Raw genomic sequence first — 23,062 nt, forward strand, 5'->3', positions numbered from 1 at the left:
ATCACCTAAGTAGTAGTTGTCAATATGTAGTTGTCTTCAGAACATATTGCATTTAAAAGTGTAGGGCATGCACTTTAAAAAAAAAAAAAAACAACCACCCACTTTGGATTCTTTTAAAAGTGAGTAGGTTTTGAAAGTATGAAAGGAAAAGCTCAGTTGTCATTGCAATGGAATTTTTGGTAGTTCTTGTTGCTTAGAAAAAATACTTAAGTTAGGGGTGTGTGTATGGATTTCCAGCTTAAAGGATGAATGAATGCAAGACCTCTAATTTTATAGGTAGTGGCAGCTGTGTGTCTGCCAAGAAGTCATAATTGGGTAAAAATGCACTGCCAAGCTATGGGCTTTTAAAAATTATTGCTGTGGCTGGAAGATGAAATTTTGTTTCCAAATGCCATTGTGCTGTTAATTGCAATATTTTCATTCACCCAAGTAGTGAAGAGGTCAAAGGAGAGGTTTGGAAGATAGGATTTAGAGAACTGGGACATGCTTTGTTAATAATCTTTTTTTATTTACAAATGTACAAGTTGGCAAACAGTATGATGGGCATCTAGCCCACAAAGGCAGTGTTACTTATAAAACTTACAGTCACAGATTCTCCTGCATGTTAACCAGGTCAGAACAATCCAGACTAAGCATTGCTTCTACCAGCATCTCCTCCATACTCGAAATCACCCTTTTCTTCCAGTTCTCCACTTAAGATATGTCTGTTACTATTTTTGTGTGTTCCTTGGTGACTGAGGCCCGGACAAATCTTTTATGTCTTTGCATCAAGCTCTGAGCTGGAAAGGAGGATTTCAGGACAATCACGCTATTGGGTGCTCTACATTTGTGGGTTTGGGAGCAGTGCAAGTAAGTTGTGTTTCTTTTTCCATGCTTTAGAATATTTGGATCTGAGCTTGCATGTTGCCCTGTGTGAGACAGAAGCAGATATGAAATTATATGTGGTGCTTTGGATCAGAGCCATAAGATTTTTTTAAAGAGCCTAAGTGAGCACTGGGGTTGACTCCAGGAGGCCTTAGTAGCTTTGGTTGTAGAGCTGTACACACCACAACTCTATTCCAAATTCAAGATCACACCAGCATGTTAAGTTTACAACCTGATGCTTCAATGCAGGGAGGTTATGTTCACATGACTAAAGCTTATTTCATTCTTAGGGCAGAAGAGTCTGATTTAAAATGAACTTAGGTCTCCGAATGATCACTACTTACAGGCAGAGGTGCAAAATCATAGCCTAGTTACCCCTGGCAACTGTATATAATTAAGTGTGGTGGCTGGGAGAAAAACACAATGTTTGTCATTGCAATGTGAAGAAACACCACTAGAACTCAGTAACAGCTGCAAATGCTGGCTGTGCCTGTAGATGGTGCTGTACACTTGCAATCCGGAAAGAGCTAGCTGTCAACTCTAAAATTTCCATTGTCCTAGGATGGCAATCAATCAGCAGCTACTAATCATAAGCTCTTAACTGTTCAGCATTTAACCCTGTTCTAGTTTATGAGGCTATTGGAAGTGACCATTTTCTAGTCCTGTTGGTTTGGCCTGCTCAAGGCTCTGGGACACCCCACACGTTTAGGTGACAGACAAAAAGAGCTACATCCCTGTCACAGCAAAAGGGGAGAAAGTGTCTTTCTAGTCTCACTATGCTGCTGTATTGACATAGTTGTATACAACAAGAACACAGCTACTTAAACATGAGTTGCAAGCTAAGCAAGAACCAGGCTTGTAACTAGTGTAGGTATTGTGTTTCTAGTTTCTTAACCGTGTTGAATAGCTGAGTAGCTCCCCATTAATTCTGAGACTGGTTGCATCTTGCATACTTTTTCCCCCATGCAGAGTTAAGCAACTGGAAAACATAACTTCTGCACTTTACCTTTGTGTTGGATTGTGGCTTGCCTTTCAACAGAACTTTAGAGGAGGAAAAGAATAAGCCTGAAGCTAGCATATGAAGAGATGACTAACTAGACCCATGGCTACAGGGGTCTAGTGAGCTGCATAAAATTTTCCTCTCTTGGAAAAATGCAGAATAATCGGAAAGTATCCAGCTTACACTGAATTATGATAAATAATTCCATTACTGTAACTTGAGGGTCAAGACATTAGGCTTCAGAAGGCTTTTTCAGGAAGCAGGATCGGGGAGAAGCTTTTTTCAGGAAGTAGCATGAGGGGGGAAAACGGAAAATTTTTCTATGGAATTATGAGGCATAATTTTCCTTATGTCTTTATGGAGTGAAACTGTACATTCTAAATCCTCTGCTGGATTACCAGAGCCTAAATGGCTTTTGCAACAGTGCAGCTCACTGTGTTACACAGATGCCAATAGTCTAAAGTCAAATATACATTTCTGGTTGAGAATACTGCCTGTAAAAAGTCTACTGCCAGGCTACTGTTTGCTGTCTCTTAGCATACAGATATGTTCTCACTACCCAGAACAAGAAATGGGAAAAATTAGACGAGGGGACATGTACTTCTGTCAACAGAGATGTAAAGAATTCTTATTGTCTCAGTATTGTTCTTTGAGTTTTCCTACTTTCTTTAAGATCTGAATACAATCTTGTGACTGCATGCATGAAGAGCTATCAATAGCTAGTTAATCATAGTTGGAGGGAGGGACCATTAACACTGAGATGTGCTTCATTTGGTTCTATACAGCCTCAGTTTCCCTTATGTTTGCAAGCCCAGTCAGGAGCCATCAGCCTGAGGCATTGAGCAAATATCTGTGCTTGGAGCAAGAGGAAGAAAGAACACCAGCCTGTGTGTATCCAGCCCAAGAATAAAGCATGCAGTGCATGCATTCAATAAAAATATAGCCTTGGATTTTTTTTGCTATTTACTCTAATTTTTTTTTAAGAAATACAGTGAACCCTTGATTTAACAGACTAACTAGGGAAGGATCAATGCCAGAAGTGCATTAATTCCAAGCATGTTTATGATAATACATGCACACATGCACAAAACATATGACTAGCTGTTAAAGAAGCAGACAATGCCCATTTTTTCCAAAGTCTGTTAAAACGGAGCTCTGTTAAAGTGAGGGTTCACTGTAGTATACAACTTATGAAATGTACGTTTTCTGAAACATTAACAGTATAGCTGGTTTGCTTTTAAAATAGACAAATACCATTGAGAAAAAGGCGTGACAATAAGAAGATAGGAAGCGGGGGCCTGCTTCCCCCCCCCCAGGCTGCATGATGCCAGGAGGAGTAAAACAGCTTTTTTTTTAAGCCCGTTCAGTATTTATACAATAGATGTCATGCCATTTCTCCCCTTGATGAATTTTAGAAAAGCTATTAAAATAGAAGCATTTGTGCTTTTCCATCTGCTCCTAAAACAGACAAGGCAAAGGAACTGATGGTTCAGCAAGGAGGCATAGTCCAACTGTGCTCTGTTGAAAGTTGTGATGAATGATGTAAGGTGTACTTGAAGCAGGTCAAGTAGAAGGGCCACAAGCCACCAAAAAAGCCCATGCATGCTTCAGAAATCCATGTGCAGCAATAGCATGCAGAAATCATTCAGCATGCCCTCTTCCGCAGATGCTCCCAGCCTGGCAAATTCAAACAGAAAAGAGGGGGGGGGAAGCTTGTTTCTTGATTGGTTCCATCATTTAGGCAGTCTGTGTGGCATATGTCCTTTATGCCACAGGAAGTTTGTAGTCCTGTTGAAATCTATTTTGTCTCTTCAAGGTCCAAACAACTTCACAAAATCTCACTGATGCTGGAGTGCTTGCTGATAATCATGTTAGCTTCACTCAATAGTCTAAAGCAGCAATTTTCAACCAGTGTGCTGCAGCACACTGGTGTGCCACGAACGGTATCCAGGTGTGGCACAGAAGTTTGGGGGATGGTCATATAGTAGTAGGGCCAGTGGGGGTGTAAGCCCCCAGTCAGCAGTGGGGTGTGCCTTGTCAATTGTCCAAAGAACTGATGGTGTGCCTTGAAATTTTAGTGCCTTTTCAGCACTAGAGATGCCAAGAGATGAAAAAGGTTGAAAATCACTGGTCTAAGGGTTCCCTTTGGGCAAGTGCTACCATTTTAAAGGTGTCCCATTTAGTTAAAAAGTTTTCTCCTAAGTAACTGAGAAGGGTAGAGTCCAGTGGGCAGTACCTAGCCATCTTCAAACACTTTTGAGAAACTAAAGATAGTAAGTTGAATTGACCAAAATGTATTGACCTATACAAAATGACCCAGATCTTGTCTCTGCGTTCAGATGCAATAACGTAGTACAAATATTGGACTGCAGTAAACTAATTTGGAAAGGGGCAGTTGTGTGGGTTTTGTCCTTTGCTTTAAGTTGGCAGCAATATGACGCTAATAGCTTGGTGTAATCAAGCCTTGAGGACACACAGCAGTCGGTACAGAGGCCTTTTTTTAATACTCATCATAGTGATTCAGATCTGTAAAATAGGCATTGGAATACGCCTTTGCAGTGAGATGTGGATTAAAGTATTTGTTCTGCTCTTCCAGGATCAGATTGTTTTTGTTAAAAGCCTGGGAAGAAAAAAAGGAAAATAGTCTAGTAACTACATAATGTCCATAAAAATAATGAAAGCTAATGTTGGGCAATTCCAGTACTAAAGCATATTTAAACTTACTACATTATAAAAGTGCTCCTTAAAGCACAATCAAGCTAAAGTTGAGCACGTATAATTCCTTTTGGCTTCAGTGAGAAACTGTTAAAAAGATAGATAAATCCTGAGTCACCAAGGATCAGGGTCTTTTACTTCCCCAGCCAGCTCTCCCAAGGTCAAAGACAGAAACTTAAGTAGCAAGATACTATTATCTCTATGATGTAAGCAACACATGACTCTCTTACTGTATGCTGGTGCAATGCAATTACTTCCTCATATTGCCAGGAAAAGAGTAACAGAAGCCCCACCCTACATGGAAAGAGTAAAGTTTGCAGTTCCTCACCCCTCCCCCAGTTGCACTTCTTTGTCTTAGACCTTGGGGCAGTTGCCTGGGGTGGTAAGTGACAATGATTCATGAAAATAGACTGTTTCAGCACACGCTGAACTCCTGCTTGTTAAATTAATGAAATTTTAAGGTGCCCAGCTTTAGCTGGCGCATGACTTATAGCTGTAACTCATAGCACCAGCTATCACATCATTCTGGCACCTCGTACACAGAGATTCAACCTCTGAGAAGCAGCTAATATTGCCATGGAATCAGTCCGCACTAGGATGACCCAATGGCCAGCTCTACAAGCTGTAGTGGGGGTAAGTCACCATGTGGACACCATTTCCAGTAGTCTCTCCATGATTTAAATAATATGTGAACTAGCTCTGAAGGAAAAACTCCCAAGGTAGGGCCAGTTCACATGCTCATTCTATAAAAATAAAGAACATTATAAGAGCAGTCCCTTTGTAAACCATCACGATTTTCAAGAGATCTCGCATATCTATAACTTACAAATTACCATGTGCTCCTCACCTTAATGGCTTCCACAGAATCATACTTGTCCAGCTTGTTGATATGGTTAGTGATATTGGTATTAAGAGGAGCAGAAGACACTGGGTGAATGACTGTTGCATCGTGGGACTGTTGCTGATATCGTTGGCAATAGGTATAAATCAAAAGAGTCAGAAGACACCCCAGGATGGAGCTGCTTAGCCCCACTGCAGTCATATGGAACATGTTAAACTCTGCAGGACAATGAGACAAAACTATCAGATTTTCTTTACATATGATTAATTTTCCTATTGTGTGCTTATACACAGCTATACCCTGGGCTTCATAAGTGCAATGCAAGAACCCATACTGAATGCGATGTTGGGCACAGAACTTAGTTTCCTGAATATCTCAGCTTTTGTCTTCTAAGAGAGTGCAAGTTTCTAGTCCTGACAAATATGAGCAGCATGATGGCAATACCTGCTCAAATCTCAAAAGCGGAGCAGGACCCGGATGACTAGGTTTTCAGTACCCTCATCCCAACCCCCATGACTAACAAAAGCAAATATATTATGCAGAAAGAGAGAAAATATGCAGCTTTATGTACTTTGTATAATTGATACTTCTGCAGAATTTGGGTTACTTTGACACTTTTTCCCCTCTATCAAAAGTACACACAATCTTATGTGTGTGCCTTGCATGAGAAAAAGCCCTGTGTTGTCCTATGCAATCAGACCTTGTTTTGTTTTGGTAAAATGGCTGAGAAAACCCTTCCTCTCCCAGTCAGGACCAGTCCAACAGGTATCATCTTGAACTCACCTCTAAAGGTACCAAAAAGACCTCCCCACACCCAGGTTCCCATCCCCAACAGTGAACAGAGAAAGCTTCCATGACAATCTCAACAGCCTTGGTATTTGTGTGACTCAAATGAAAGTAGGGCAGTGACTTGTAAACATTGTCAAATCAAAAGTCTGAAAATAGGCATGTAATTGCTAACTTGGGCTCCTGAAATTGTATTTACAGGGTATCTGGAGTAGTGCCTGTATATTTTCATGAAGACGGGTGTTTGAGTGATGTTGGGAAAGTGGGTTGGTTGTCTTTTTTAAACCCAAGCACAGAACTTTATATACCTCAATTCTCTAAATTATGGGTTGAAAAGGAGAAAGTAAGGAAACAACTGTCTTCTCCCTAAGGGGCTTCCATTCTTCCAAAAGCATTCACTCCCTCAAAGTTGCTTCATTTTGGCTGAATTCTGCAAATGTGTGAAGTTTCTTTCATTTGGCATAATTGTGAATCACAGGGGCAGACAAGGAGCTATAGAAAAGACTAACCCCTAGTTCTGCTTTTCCTTGGCACTGATACATGCCCACATATATACATGTGCACACACTCATCTACTTCCTCGTTCACGTTTCAGAGCTCAGTTGAGAGGAAAAACAAAGTGGCTCACCTCTGCTTTTTCAAATATTGATAAATCTCTTGTTATCTCTCCCAATAGTTCAAACAAAACCCATTTTGAACATTTCACTTCTTTGATTTTTGAATTTTAGGCTTGAATTATGCAAGTTCTGTGGAACTTGCTGCTTTAAATAAAAAACCAGTCCAAAACCATTTGAGGAGACAGAAGGAGGGAAGACAAAGTGAGGCGCTTAATCCTTTTAGTTCTTTTTTTGTTTCTTCACCTACCCCAAATTGATTTATTATCTGCAGATGGAAAGATACAGAGTCCCACTCTCTGCATCTTTTCCTCAATGAGCAAAAAAGCAACTTGGGAGGGCAATTTTGAACTTAAACATAACTGGAAGGCTTAGGCAGCCTTTCCCCACCCCCTCTTCTTCTGCTCAGATTCACAGCTTCCTCAGGGAATGAAATAAAACTGAAGGAAAATACAACAACATGTATTTTGAACCTCAGCTGGTTAATAAAGTTGAAAAAAATAGCATGAAAAACGTAGAATAAAAAAGACAAGAGCATTACTGACAGGAAAAGAAAATGAAAAGCTGGAAAACAAAAACCTTACCGCCACATGGTTTTTCTTTGATGCTGCTAGTTCTTGCAACTGTTATGTCTGCAACAGCAAATAATTCAATTACGGAGTTTGGTAAAAAATGGTCATCCTAAGGAACTCTTCTAACGTTCTAAAAAAAAAAATTCTAGTACTTCTCTCTGTCTGGCACAAGAAATTTTTAAATCTTTAGCATTGTTCTTTATAATACATCCTACATGTTCATTTGCTTAAAAAAAGGATACCATCCTTAATTCTCTAATGCCGTGTTTCTCAAACTGTGGGTCAGGACCCACTAGGTGGGTCACGAGCCAATTTCAGGTGGGTCCCCATTCATTTCAATATTTTATTTTTAATATATTAGACTTAATGCTACCATGGTATCTGACTGAATTTAGGGAAATGTTACAGATATGTATGTTTAATAGGCTACTATGAAGATGCTTTTAACAATGATAGTCAATGGGACGTACTCCTGGATAAGTGTGGGTAGGATTGCAGCCTAGGATTGTTAAAATTTTTCCTGCTTGATGATGTCACTTCTGGTCATGACATCACTTCTGGTGGGTCCTGACAGATTCTCATTCTAAAAAGTGGGTCTCAGTGCTAAAGGAGTGAGAACCACTGCTCTAATTATTTCATGCAATAAAGAAAGCACTCAAATCCAGCAAAAGCAATGCATGCATCCACAGAACATAAGGCCAGCTGACAGTGCGAGAAAAGATCAAAATCCATCCACTGGCTCCAAAGCAGCTTGTGGCAATGTTTGCAGGAGGTCGACAAGAATAAGGAGAGTAGAGGCTCTGCACTTACCTGGTATGAAATTAGAATCAGAAACACATGGTCGAGTCTCAGTAGTATTCCCAGAACACTGATGACCAACAGGAAACAAAACATTACACTGACGGGTTCGGAACTGGACTCCAGATGAATCACAGCCAGACCATTCTGACCAGTCAGACCAGCTATCTGTGATAGTTAAAAAAAAATAAATCAAGAGGTACATGAAGGGGATAGTGTGGAACAAAATAAGTTGGTGTTTGGTGTGTATTTTTATACTTATAAAAATGTTACATGTGTTTAAACTAGGGTATTTTTGTCCCATGTAAGTATATTAATATACAGGGCTTGATCTTCACAAGATCAGTTTTTAACACAGTATTACTGGGCTGGATTGCCTTGCATGAAGCACACAGTACTGTGCATGTTTTTAAAAAATGCACATCAAGCCCTTAAGGTTGCAAGTGGGGTGTCCTTTGTCAGATTGGAACTGGACCAGCACTTCAGTGCTTTGAGTTTTGAAATTATCAGTCATCTGTTTGCAAGGGAGTCAGTTGCTGTCCCCCCATTTTCTCCTCAACAAGATATTAATTATTATTATTATTATTATTATTATTATTATTATTATTATTATACTTTATTTTTACCCCGCCTTTCTCCCTGAAGGGACTCAAGGTGGCTTACAAAACAAGGTTAAAACAAGTTAAAAACATAATTTAAAAGCAGATAAAAACATAACATATCATAAAAACAGTAGTCAGATAAAAACTAATCAGGTAAGAGCATAGGGCAGCAAATTAGAAAAGGATCAGGCCTGTGAGCAGATGTTAAAGAATGTTAAGAGATGTTAAAAAGGCCAGGAACTCAGAAGGCTTGTCTAAACAGAAAGGTCTTCAGGCCTTGCTGGAAAGTTACAAGAGAGGGAGCCATTCTTAAGTCAAGGGGAAGGGAATTCCATAGCATTGGTGCCACTACTGAGAAGGCCCTATTTCTTGCCGACGCCCCACGTACCTCCCTAGGCGGCGGCACTTGTAAAAAGGCCTTCTCTGATGACCTAAGAGGACGAGCCGGAAGAGTTGACCACCCTCCCTGTCCACTCAGCTAGTCCACCCTGGGCAGTTCTTATCAGCCAAGCCGGGCAAGGGTCAAGCAGGCAGGCAGATGGCCTCACACTCCATAGGAGTCTGTCCACATCCTCGGGCTGTACACGCTGAAAAGAATCCCACAACACTGGACAAGCAGTTGCCACGGGGACATCGTCAGACATTGTCAATGTGGCATCCAAGTTGTGACGAATACGATCAATTTTATCTGCGAAATGTTGTGCAAACACGTCACAGCGGCTGACCGTGTGTTCCTCCTGGTCTACTGGAGGGGCCTGATGGAGGAGGCCCCGTACCACACGGAACAGCTCTGCTGGACGGTTCTCAGCAGATGCAATGGTAGCAGAGAAGAAAGATTTCTTTGCTGCTATCACCGCCACGGAGTAGGCTCTGTAATGAGCTCTACTCCGTGTCCGATCGGAGCCATCACAAGTTTTCTGCCACCGTCGCTCTAGACGCCTGCCCTGCTGCTTCATCATTTGCAGCTCCTCAGTGAACCAAGGAGCCGCTCCGAGTCTGTGACGTGGCAGAGGTTGCTCCTGAGCAATCTCATCCACTGCCCTGGTCATTTCCCCATTCCAGAGGTCAACCAGGGCCTCAGATGACGTGCCAGTCTTGGCAGTGGGAAAATCCCCCAGAGCCCTCAGGAAACCTTCAGGATCCATTAGCCTCCGGGGGCGGACCATAGAATTCGGTCCCCCGCCTCTGTGAAGGTAGGAAGCCGCAACAAGCCTAAACCTTACCAGGAAGTGATCTGTTCATGACAACGGAGTGATGTTAATCTCCTCTACATCCAGATCACTACCCCCGTGCCCAGCTGTAAACACCAGGTCCAGCACGTGTCCTGCAGTGTGTGTTGGGGCCAAGATCTTCTGGGACAGGCCCATGGTTGTCATGGCAGCCATGAAGTCCTGAGCTGCACCTGCTGCAGGTGCCTCGGCATGAACATTGAAGTCCCCCAGCACTAACAGGCGGGGGGCCTTCAATGCCACCCCTGAGATCACCCCAGTCAGCTCAGGCAGGGAGACTGTTGGGCAGCAGGGCGGGTGGTACACCAACAGAATCCCAATCCTGTCCGGCCCTCTCAATACAACATACAGGCACTCAAACCCAGCAAACTGCTGAATAGGGCACCTGGTAAGGGAGATGGACTCACGACAGACCATTGCAACTCCCCCTCCCCGTCCCTGCAATCTTGGCTGCTGCGACACCTGGAAACCTGGTGGACAAAGTTCGGAGAGATAACTCCTCCTGCCATGTCCAACCAGGTCTCCGTAATGCATACCAGGTCAGCTCTCTCATCCAGGATTAAATCCCGGATGATGCAGATTTTATTATTCACTGACCTGGCATTCAAAAGTAGAAGCTTCAGGTCCAGGGATACCAAGTTATTAGTATCAAAGCCCACAATGCTCTGACAATCTCAGCAACATAGTGATGCTCACACTCAGCAGAACACATGTAACCCACTGCTGTTCATGAGGCTATGTGGGCTGTCACCAAAATCTGCATATTGCTTTGATTCCAGCCTATATTAGGGAGGCGGGTTGGGTGGGAGGATGGACAGCATCTCTTCCATCCCTTATGACTATTACACACTGCACAGACAACTGTGGGATGGCTAACATTATTTATCTATGTGACATTTGGTTGAAACAGTGCTAGACACGACATGAAGTTGCCACTGAAAATGGAAACACTGTTTCTGTTCCAACATCAGCATGTCATGTGTTTCTCTGCCACTATTCCACATCATTAGAAGTGGCTGATAGCATCAGGGAAACAGATGAGGTGCCATCCTCATGAAACAGGTTAAGTGATCCAACAGATTGTGGGGAATTATGGGAGAACTCAAAATGGAGATGCTGTTTTTGGTAGCAATCACGGATTTTGTATATGCCATGTCATTTCAGTTTAGAACATGCCTTCTTTCAAAACACAGAAGGTTTTAGAGAAAGCATGGCACAGTGTAGGAAGCGCTTGACTTGGACTGGGGGTGGGACCTGGATTTGAATCTCTGCACAGTCCTGAAGTACTCTGGGTTACAAAAGCCAGTCATGATATCTCTTCCTTTCCTTTCCTCACATAATTGTTCTCAGGATAAAATGGGAAGGGATAGAAATGTGCAATTTGCCCAGGGCTTCTTGGAGAAAGGGCAAAGTAAAAGCATAATAAATTCCATCTAATCCAATACAACCTCTGAGGTCATCAGAGGGGGCCCTCTTAACCATGCCACCATTGATGGAGGTGAGGGGGGTGATGCTGAGGAACAGGGACTTCTTGGTAGTAGCACCATGATTGTGGAATTCCCTCCCTTTGGAATTAAGAACAACCTCTTTCCTGCAGACCTTCTGTTGGGGCCTTAAGACCTTTTTATTTAGAACGGCATTTGATAGCTGTAATTTTTAACTGTTGTAGGTCCACTGGAATCCGCTTTGTATTTATTTAATTGCTTTAATTTTTATTTAATGTTTTAATTGTTATAATGTCTTATTACTGTTTTAATATTGTAAGCCACCTTGATTGCCCTTTATAAGGAGAAAGGTAGGATATAAGTTCCCTAGATAAATAAAAATAATAAATAATAAAATCCCAAAGCTGCCTACTGTCAAAGATATGTAGATCTAAAACAGCCCTGTTCCTGCAGACCTGTAAGGAAACAGAGGACCTGGCTTTCCTATACCTGGGCATCGCTGAGTATTGCAGAGCGCCTCTTCAGTGTGGAGACCTAGACAGATATCCCCTCCATAAGCTGGGGCTGGGTTTGTACATGAGCGGGTCCTCATATAATGCCCACTTCCACAAGTAGCAGAGCACTTTGACCACGATGACCAACAAGACCAACCTCCGTCAACTGAAAAGAGACAAAATCCCAAACTTCTCTCAGTATAGGGAGAGCCTCACAGACCAGCGCACTGAAGTAAAAAGCAGTATTGGCAGAAACAAGTTTCATGCCCCTTTCCAGGCAATAAAAATTAAATGGACATATATTTCCTAGAGCAGTGATGTTCAATCTTTTTCATCTCTTGGCACACTGACAAGATGGTAAAATTGCCAAGGCACACCACTGGTCTTTGACAACTGACAAGGCACACCATGCTGCTCATGGGGGACTCACATCCTCCAATGACCCTCCTTCCAAACTCCCACAGCACACCTGAGGACCATTCGTTGCACACTAATGTGCCATGGCACAGTGGTTGAAAATTGTTGTCCTTGAGAGAGATTATAAAATATTTTTACTGGTATGTGAACAGAGAGGTAGAAGCCCATTCCACCACTCCATCTTCCAAGGGAGAGGGCCAATGCTGAGATATGGCAATTTAGGAAACAAAATCATAAATGTCAGAGCCCTTTTATATTGTACAGCACAGGATCTGTTTCCTTATGCCTTCTTCCCACACAGACATGGTCACACTGGAAGCCTTTTTCTTGGACTGGCTCTCAATCTGGTGAGGGGGACTGTAAAACTGGCTCCAGTTATAAAGTTCTGAGTTTCCAAATGTTATTGCAGATTCTGGTACAACAGAAGACATGCTGTTTTAAGCTGGACACATATTATCACTGACACTGCTTGAATTTCTCCTGTAGCACAAATATTCAAAGCAAGACTGGCCTATCTTCGCACACCCTCCTTGGCTACCTCACCCAGCTTGCTCTTTTAGACAAGACATGATGGAAACAGGATTAGAGTTTTTTTTTTAAAAATGTGTTGTATGACTTGCAAATGGTTCTGAGTTTCCAGTCTATTATTTTCACTTGCCTCTTACCTGGGCATGGGAGAATGTTGCATTCTTGGTACTCCAATGATGGTCCCAGACAGGGCAATCCCCCAAACTTTGGCTCAGGGTTGTTACAGATACGTTTGCGGTTCCGAATACCTCTGCTGCAGTCGCGACTACACTGAGACCAGGGAGACCAAGGGGACCAGGCTCCATTGATTGTATGAGCAGAGTAATGTCCTGAATGCATGAAGTCACCTGAAAGAAACAGAGCACAAATGAAAAATTCAAGTTGTATCCTCTCAAAACAAAAACTTCCAGCTTTACAACAGTACTATTGTAAGATGCAATTTAGTTTGAATAGTTCAGCTACTGGGATATTTAAAAGAACATGTACAGTCAGAGGGTTATAGTTAGGTATTAAACGTAACTATGGTGCCAAGCATGGCAATTATTGTACATTACTGGAAACCCTAGAATTATTAAAATAGTATAGACCAGGGAATAATGAACTGGTATCCTGCAGTTCAGATGCAGCCTCCAAAGTAATTTTATCTGGCCCCAGAATTTATTATGCAGTACAATCACTTGCAGCCTCCAGACCACTTTCTGAAAATGGAGGAGTCCCTAAGATTACAGGAGTTGGCCATACAGACAAATATGAGTGATTGGATACATAATAAAATGCATGGACTAGATAAAGAGATGCCAGAGCAAAGGTCATATTGAAATAGCTATTGAAAAATTATCTTTGTGTAGTATTGGAATGAAAAATTTTAATGACAGTGTGGAGCCATCTGTCATGGAATCGAATTGTTCTCTTTCAATTATTTCTGAAAGATAAAAGATATAGCCTAAGTGTGTGTAACTGTAATAAAAACTAAGTACAAGTTACTGCTCTTGCTCATATTCATCCTTTGTTACCCTGCCTTTCTCTTTCATTTTTTCTCTTCTTTTCCTTTGTTGAAGTTGAGATTGTCACTCTTTGGAGTCAGAACCTGTCTTTTTGTTACATTAACTCTGCAAAGTCTCATGCATAACAGCAGCAACAAATGTATTCTTAAGGTATGCAGCTATTGATTTAATTTCACCAAATATTACACGGTTCAAAACACTTCAGAATTCTATGAGCTTTCAAAAACCTTCAGAATGTCTCCCTCATAAGGCTACTCTGATGGGACCACACTTAATGAGAAAGGAAAAAAAAACAAGACAATCTGTTGAGCAGACCATAATGAGCACAATTTTCATATATACAGGGCAGGATTCAGTCACACTAGGGCTCCTCTACACACAGTAAGATTTACTCAGAAGTAAACATGTATAGTGCTGTTCGCCATTTTGATACACACAACTCTCCCATTGTAATACAAAGTATTTAAAAGTTCTTAACTTCAGTCTGATCTTGCTGTATTTTTTAAGTGTAACACCTTAAAATGTGAAGCACAAATGTTACAAACAAGTTGTTGAAAAAACTAATATACAGCTACACTGATCACAGATCTTGAATTGGCTATGGCTCCATGCTGAACGTGCATTTGGTGACAAACCTTGGTTTGCTGACAATTAGCATATGAAAGAGGCCTGAATGTGTCGCATGAACAACCATTAATGGAAAGGCATAAAGAACAAAATTCTGAAACTGGAAATAGGTTATGGTTTCTCAATGACTGATCAGGCAGAAATAGTTCTCAGCCTGAAGACTTCAAGGGCCTTACTCCCAGGTAAGTGTCATAGAAACAGTTCAAGAGATAGTAGCTTGCCAAAAGCCACCTAGGTTGCAATCCTATATACTTTCCTGGGAGTAAGCCCCATTGAAAACCATGGCATTTACTTCTGAGTTAATATGCATAGGATTGCATTGCTGGTGAGTTTATTATGGCAGAGGCGAGATTTGAATCAGGCACTTCTTTCGTCAACCTATTAGCCACTGTGGTACACTAGTGTTTTTCTGTACTCTAATTCTAGTCTCAGATCTGGCTTCATTTGCAGATCCGCACAGAAATTGTGATTACCTTGCCATTTTTAATTAAGAATAAGGTTAAGAGAGGCAATGACAGAAGCCTTGAAATATTTAAGATTCTGCCAGAAAGAAGAGAGATTACCATTGTTTTCTCCTGGCCTAGAGTCAAAGATGAAGAGTAAGAGACAAGTCGTAACAACAGCAATATAACTGGTGCCTGCAGGGAAATAAAACTTTTTAATGGCTATCATGGAGCCACAGTGGAGCCGTGGGTGGGAGGTGGAGCAGCCCCCAGAGAGGCACTCCTCCTCGAAGTGAAGGGGTGCCAGGGGACGGAAGGGGGAGAGCCCTGGGCGGCAGTGGGTGCAAACCCCCGGCAACCCCTGCAGACGACCAGGCACTGCGGGGAGCCGGGGGCGGGGGGAAGAGCAACCCCCTGGGAGGTGCCCGGCCCCCCGCCCACAGCGACATGGGTGGCGCGGCTCCTGCAATGGCCATGCCTCGCCTCACCCGTGGCCAGCCACCTGGGAGGCGGGGAAGGGAGCCCCGCGGCTGGGTCCGGTGGGGGAGGATGAGCGGGGAAGCATGCTGGCCTTCAAGCAGTGCCCCCAGGGAGGGCACACCCCCCCCGTGGACACTGCCGGGTCTTCTCGCCCCACGGGGGGGGGGGGCTCAGCCAGGAGCAGGGCGGCGGAGAGTAACATTGGAAGGCACTTGTAAACATTGTGCCTTGTAAACATTGGAAAGTGCTGCAGAGACAGGCGGGGAGGAGGAGCATGAGGCAGGCCGGGGCGCAGAGCCACTCAGCTGGCGAGCAAGCCTCCTACAGACTCAGACAGCAGGGCGGGGTTGGCTCCAGGACCAGGTGCCCGAGCTGACTGGGTGAGAGGGGTGGAGCTGGGAACTCCATAAAGGCTGGGGAGGCCAATGATGATGAGGAAGCCAGGCAAGGCTAACAGCCAGGAGGAAGGCTGCATGCCCATGAGACCCAGGCTACCTTAGAAGCCAAAGAGGGGGACTCGGGTGGATCTAACCCCCCCTTTTTGAACATGAGGCCACTCAGCCTCATCCCAGGGACCTACCACAGGGTGAGTATGAACCCCTTTTTGGCCGGAGGACCCTCAACCCCTCCCCAGGATCTGACAACTCCCTGGGTTTTTTTAAAGCAATCCCCTCTGCTGCTACCGCACCCGCCCCTGTGTATGTGTGAGTGTGAGTGTGAGAGAGTGTGCTCCACCTTGCTGCACGTGTTCTGGCTACCAAGATTTTCTCCCCCCCCCCCTTCCCCTCTTCAGCCTCTTTGCTGGCTCAGGGGCTCCAGGAATGTTACTGTTCCTTCCAGGGCTATTTCCCTGCCTGGTAGAGGTGGAGCCTTTTTGCAGTGTTTTGGGCTGCCTGGAAACAGAGTGAGAGGCCAGCGCAGGGCAAAGGAGGCAAAGGTGTGTGTGACTTTCAGTACCCTCACCCCATTTGCACTGAGACAAATCTGCGGATAAAAAATCCATGGATAAATAGGCTGCACCTGTATTTAATGTATTTATTTTTAAATCAGGTAGTACAGTGGTTCTCAGACTTTTTAGCTCTAGGACCCACTTTTTTAAATGACAGTTGGGTCCTGTCGGGACCTACCGGAAGTGAAGTCATGGCTGGGAGTAACATCAAACAGGAAAATTTTCAACACCCCCCAAATGAATAAATCAAATCAATTAATTAAGTAAATAAATTAAAAAGTTTACAATAAGTGTAAGTTTAGAAATTCATTTTAAAAAAGAGAACCCTCCCAAGCAGTTGCTGACCTGTTTTTAAAAAATTCCCCAAACATCCCAAAGGCTGCAATCCTAACCACACTTAGGCCCAGATTCTAACCAACTTTCCAGCACTCATAGCTTTGTCAATGGGGCATGTGCTGCATCCTACAGTTGGGTGGCAGTCACGGAGGCCTCCTCAAGCTAAGACACTGGTTCCCAACCCATGGTCCAGGCACCACAGGTGGTATGTGAGACCCTGAGAAGTGGTCCGCAAAGTCTCAGGAAAAAAAATCTCTCTTGATCACTTCCAGAGTCTCACTGAGCAACCAGACCTCCATGGACCACCAGAGAGGGTGGAGGTCGGACTGCTTGCAGCTGGCAGCAAAAATAGCAAACCACAAATCACTATAAATAATAAATTTGTAATAAATCTTTTCTAAACGCCAAACCCATGGTGCAGGCAAACCTGGAGCCCCCGGAGATGAAGGGAGCTGTACAATGAGGACATAGAAAATATGTCCTCATTGTAAGAGTTGTTCACTGCAAAGAATCAAGCAACCTGGGAAGGTTATGGAATCTTCTTGGATTTGTCCAAGGAAAGACTGGACAGGCAACTGTGAAGTATGCTTTAGGTACAGGATATCATGCACCAAGGAAGAAGATTGAACAATACAATACAAAGCACTGTTTCCAAAGCTACTGTCATATAGGATTATGCTGCTCCCAAAGAGCAGTATCTTACTCTCAGCCACAGAAGCTAATAGCAGCTATTGATTACTGTGGCAGCAAAAAAAAAAAAAAAAAAAAACAGGCAAAAACACAGGCAAACATGTAGATGCTGTTGTTTTCTCTTTTTGACATGCAAGTCAATAGCTGTCATTCATTTCTATGCCAAACAGTAATGTGCTGCTCTAGGGGACACCACATATTTATTTAGTTAGTTGATTTATATATCACCTTGCCCCAGACTAAGAGCCTGGTGTTCATTCTATCAATACCACCAAGATAAAAGCTTATAACACCTCCCACCATGCCAATGAAAATAAACTTCCGGTTCTGCTGCATCTCTTACCATCTGTTGAGCATCCAGTGGTCCCATCACTAGAACAGTAACGCATTTCAATCCGTTGCCTTCCCACATCTAGCAAGCTTGCGTCAGGCAACCGAGCCTTGCAAGTGTAGCGGAATCGCTGTTCATAATGCCCACCATTGTCAGAGATATTAACTGGGGTCCAGGGGGTCCAAGGAGTTGTCTTTTTCAACTCTGGACAGGGGTGGGCATTGCAAGACTGATACTCCTGAAAGAAACATATGGATTGTTTACACTGAAAGTATAGTATTGTTTATATGCAACCTGCAGTACAGTATCAGTTCCATTCTTTCTTGGGCTGAAAACTTTAGAAATCTAATTTCAAAACAAGAAATCAAATTGCATAATGAAGTTTAAGCTTGTTTAGATATAAATAAGCCTATAACATTTGCACAGGGTTATGTGGATATTCATCAAGATGCTCTGCGAGCTTCAGGATGGCCTAAAAGGCCAAAAAAAAATGACTTCCAGTTTCTGGAGGGAACCTCCAGGGGTTTCCCCAGGCCTCAGAATTGCCTTATAAGGCATTAAAAATGTCACTTCCAGTTTCCCTCCAGAAACTAGAAGTTGCATTTTTTGGCCTTTTAGTCCATTCTGAAGCTCACAGAGGCTGCAGGTGGACATGAGCAGGGTTCAGAAAACCTCTGGACAAGGCCAGCACAACTTTGGTTGCCTTTGAAGGCTTTAAAGGAGCCAAAACCAGGGATTTGGGTATCCGTGGTTTTTAATATCCGTGGGGTACTAGAGAACGGATCCTTCACGGAAATCAAGGCCCCACCTGTACTTAAATTCTTGTAAGAAGAAAAAGTCCCAAGAATACAATCCTCTCTTCTGTTATCCATCCTTGTCCTAGAATAGTGCAACACAACTTCTCTCCAATTATCCAGACCAGTGATGGCTAATGAGCAGCTAATGTACTACATCTGGCCCTATCCCAATTGTACACTGTCTGCTCCACACTAGTCATTCAAACCAGGCCAATAAGTGATTGGTCTGGTCAAGTGGTACTCTTCAAACAACTTTGCTTAGGTGCGGGTGGAACAAGTTTCACATAATCAGCTGCTCTTCTCAGACTCAAGTCAGAGGATTTCTGTTCCTATAAACAAGATGACTGCTGGGTGAGTAGTGGAACTTTGCATCAGTGATACAATGGCTGGAGGAAAGATCAAGCCCTTGAATAGTTGGGGACAGTTTGGCCCACAGGCTGAAGAAGGTGGTTATCTATAACCTAGACAAAAAAAATTATTTTGTTAGTAAATGTGGTAACAGCAGCCCTGACATTTTACTAGTGATGGTGAAGTTCTCAAATTTTAGGCCTTCAGGATCTCCAGCTTTTAGTTTTAACTATACAATTAACACAAACTGTAGTAAATATAGAATGCACAAAGGTTTTGAGATGCCTTGGCAAATGTGGCAACAGCAGAACCCATTCTGCGCCTGCGCGGCAAGAGCAAACTCTTGGCCTTGGTGATGACTCTGAACCCAGTGCTGTGAACAACAGAATCATATCTCAGGAATGTGTATTGCGGTTAAGCTAGAGAGCCGGCTAGTTATAGCCAGTGTGAATCTTAGCATCCTCTTGTAAATTTCCCTATTATGCAGACTTCTGACTCATGGCTTAGTATTGTAAACAAGATAAGAGAATGGAAAACCCCAGCCTGTTGTGTATTGTTTGAGAGGGAATAAAAGCCAGAGAAGGCTGAATCCCAGAAGACTTCCTTCTGCATCTAGCCTTCTTTCTGCATCTCGCTTCTATACATGTCTGTTGACTTCATTGCTCTAACTCAGGGGTGTCCAAAGTTTTTGGCTGGAGGGCCACATCATCTCTCTGACACTGTGTCGGGGGCCGGGGAAAAAAAGAATTAATTTACATTTAAAATTTGAATAAATTTGCATACATTTACATAAATGAATGTATTAAAGATGAACTTATATGAATAAATGAAGGTCTTGCAATAGCTCAAGGCCTATAAAAGGCCTTGCACAAAACAAGGCTGGCCTTTCCTTTGCTGCCGCTACTGCATTACAGACGTGAAACAGCAAGCAGTGGAGGGAGCCCTCATCCCACAGCTCACGCGAGAGGTCAAACAGTCGCCCTCACGCTGAGAGCAGTTGTGTCAGGCCAGTGCGGGCTCCAGCAAATCTCCGGAGGGCCAGAGGCTCATTGGAGACTGGGGGCTCCCTGAGGGCCGCATTGAGAAGCCTCAAGGGCCGCATGTGGCCCCAGGGCCGGGGTTTGGGCACCCCTGCTCTAACTCTTTGCTCCTCAAGTTCTAACTTTCAAACCCTCAGAGTGCTTCTGCTTTAACACTCTCCTTCAGGCAACAAGATACAGTCTTGTGTGTCTCCCACCAAGCACCAAGGCCCCCAAAAGCCTTGGGTGCTCTCCAAAGCAGCATCTTGTGCTGCTACAACAGTTTATAACATCAGTTCATAATGACAGCAGCTAAAAAGGGAACCGTTTTTCCCTACACCTTGTATATTGCTCTTAGACGTCTTGTGGTTAAATGCCAAATCACACCCTTCAATATAAAACCACGACAGGTCAAAGCAGGTCTTCTCTTGTACATTCTTATGACATTATTTCTTTTCCTGACCTTTCTTTACCATTCAGACTTAAAGGTTCTCCAAGGGAGACCAAAATAACCCTTTCCACTTAGAAGAAAGGGCAGCAGCCTCAGAAGCCTGCCAATGCAGTTCCCAGAGGGTCATTGTGAATTAGTGTGGTGCACTGGATGGAGAATTGGATCCTCAGCCACACAGCACGCTGGCTGGCTAACCTTCCATCATTATTTCTCAACTTAACTTACTTCACATGGTTGTTATGAGGTAAAAACAGTGAATGCCTCCCTGTTCCTTGGAGGATGGGTGAGATAAAAGTAAAGAAATATGCCATGAATGGCATATTTGGGTTCAGAACTAGTCTTTATTAAACATTTACAAGAAGCTACAGTTCAAGCAGTGGCTGTTAAATTCAAATAAACACACGAATTTCAGTAGCCCACATTGTCCCACTACCTGTTGGTCCTCACTGCCTGCTTAGGACTACCAGGTTATCAGTAAGCTTCTCAGTCACTAGCACACAATTCCTTTTCCAATGGAAAACCTGTGTGAGGTTTTAATGCTCATCCAAACTCAGATCTCTCTTCTCTAAAAACAACTAGATTTTCAATACAGACAGCTCTGTTTTTTGAGCAAATCTGCGTCATCCCTCAAGCACAATCAATTTATGTCGGAGGATTCACTGCCATATGTATACTACAATGTATGTAGTAGTAGTTAATAAATGTGTAAAAAAAGCTCAAACAGATTGAAAAATATTCTTCTTCTCTCAGTATGCAATTGAACTGACCCAGGGTCGAAGTCCAGACCGAATCCAGATGAATCTTTAAGGCATCTGGGCAACCTGGACAATAATTAATTTACCTGGTAATTATTTTGGAGCAGACTGTGGGGTGTTTGACCATCCCTACACAATATATCAATTTTCCTACTATCAACCTCTGTCAGTATCTCCACTTTGGCTTAGTGTGTTACAAAACCATACAATATAAACTATACAGCCATAAATTTAAGGAAACTTTTACATGAAGCGCAAACATTACTCACCACATTGCAGCCAGGACAGTCAGGGCCATTCTCACAGGTTCTGTGGCGGGCCTGAATCCCTCCTCCACACTGAGCTGTGCAACGTTCCCATGCACCCCAGCCTGTCCAGAACATGTGCGGGGAGCACAACAGGTGTTCATTACAATACCTGGGGACAGAAAAAGGAAACCTGTATACTTTGAATTACTTAGACATGGAAGTGAGCAACAGTGAGGTAAACCTCACAGGTCAAAGTGAGTTAGAACATAATCTAACGTGATCGTAGTACACTGGAGTCTTTATGTGATTGGTGCACATACTGGATACTATATACACTTGTTACGTGAAAATCCCCTTTTTCCTTAGTTGTGATTTTATATCTGGTTAGTTATGCAGGCCACCCTTCTCCCAGCACACTTTTCCAAAAAACCCTGGCCAAGTCACAAGCTCATGGTTACAACATCCACCTCTCTAGGAGGAAGAAGTCTGGCATAGTAAATCATTGTTTAAGGGTCTCCTATTCGTTGTATTGTTTTAACTCAATCACTGCTTAAGTACTCTATGCAAATTTGGACTGCCTTCCTGGGTTACTGTATTGCGTAAGTTCCCCCAGCTAGGAAGCCAACCATTAATTTTGCTGATCAGGGACATCCTGACTCCAAACACCTTGCTGGGTGGAAGTAAACAAGCTGAGCTCAGCTCTGATCTAGAAATCCCTTTTTAAGAGAGGGCTTTTTCCACACATTCTCTCTCTCTCTCTGGCTCTCCCTCCAAGGTAGAGGGTCTCCTTCACATGACCCCCCCCCCCCACCCAACTGCTCTTCAGGACAGGTAACTATCTTGCGCCTGGAACTCTTTCCCTTCTTTCACCCCCATTTTTTCTCCCCTTCTCTCCCCATCTTTAGTCAGCAACTGGGCTTGGCAAACCAGGGACCTCCAAAATCCTTCCCTACAACCTCTCCCTTTTTCTAATTTCCTCGGATGCACCAAATACTCTCTACATGCAAGCACCATAAAACCTAGGTACACTAGATTCAAGTAAACATATACTTATCATTTTTCCATGTGCATTATGTTTACCTTTGTGCTTTTTGTAATAAAACTATAATCTTTTATTAAAAGTTATCTTTCTCCCAGTCTCCTCTTTAAGCTAAAAAGGAATTTCTCTGCATTACGTTGTCTTGTTATCCAGCCTGCGATCCTGAGGTTCCAATAAGGGCACTGTAATAATTCCCCTAAAACAAAAGAGCCCTTTTGGTAACACACTGGGTATATTAATTTGCAAGTTAGAGAAAATTTCTGAGAAAGAAAAATTCTAGCTATATTACTTAAGGCTGCAATCCTATAGACACTTACCTGAGGTAATCGCCCCTGAGCTCAATGGGACTAATTTATGAATAAACACACATAGGATCAACACAGGACTTGTTTTGTACCCAAGCAGAGTGGGTCTTGAAACTGACCAGAGGGGAGGCAATCCTAGACTTAATCCTATGTAGCACCCAGGATCTAGCGTGAGAATTGCAGAACCAACAGGGATCATTGACCATACTACAGGTCGTGTCTCGTTATCCGCTATGGTTCTGTTCCAGAACCCCTAGTGGATAAAAATAAATCTGTGGATAAAAAACAGTAGAAAAATAGATTTAAAGACCCACTTCCAGGTTTCGTGCCCTTCC

At 43.1% G+C, this 23,062-nt stretch overlaps 1 protein-coding gene across 3 annotated transcripts in view; it reads right to left on the reverse strand.

Moving 5' to 3' along the window:
* Positions 1–487: 487 nt before the first annotated feature.
* The window catches only part of SEMA5A (semaphorin 5A), a 165,525-nt gene continuing 142,950 nt past the window's right edge, over positions 488–23,062 (reverse strand). For all 3 annotated transcript variants that reach the window (XM_066626252.1, XM_066626253.1, XM_066626254.1), the window contains exons 15-22: positions 21,405–21,552; positions 17,778–18,003; positions 13,043–13,252; positions 11,956–12,126; positions 8,203–8,358; positions 7,405–7,452; positions 5,427–5,638; positions 488–4,484 (exon numbers count right to left, since the gene is read on the reverse strand). In XM_066626252.1, coding sequence (XP_066482349.1) covers positions 4,365–4,484; positions 5,427–5,638; positions 7,405–7,452; positions 8,203–8,358; positions 11,956–12,126; positions 13,043–13,252; positions 17,778–18,003; positions 21,405–21,552 — 1,291 coding nt within the window. In that variant the 3' untranslated portion in view covers positions 488–4,364. The remainder of the gene's footprint in view (positions 4,485–5,426; positions 5,639–7,404; positions 7,453–8,202; positions 8,359–11,955; positions 12,127–13,042; positions 13,253–17,777; positions 18,004–21,404; positions 21,553–23,062) is intronic.

This window comes from Tiliqua scincoides, chromosome 4, assembly GCF_035046505.1.
Source record: "Tiliqua scincoides isolate rTilSci1 chromosome 4, rTilSci1.hap2, whole genome shotgun sequence".
Lineage (NCBI taxonomy): Eukaryota > Metazoa > Chordata > Lepidosauria > Squamata > Scincidae > Tiliqua > Tiliqua scincoides.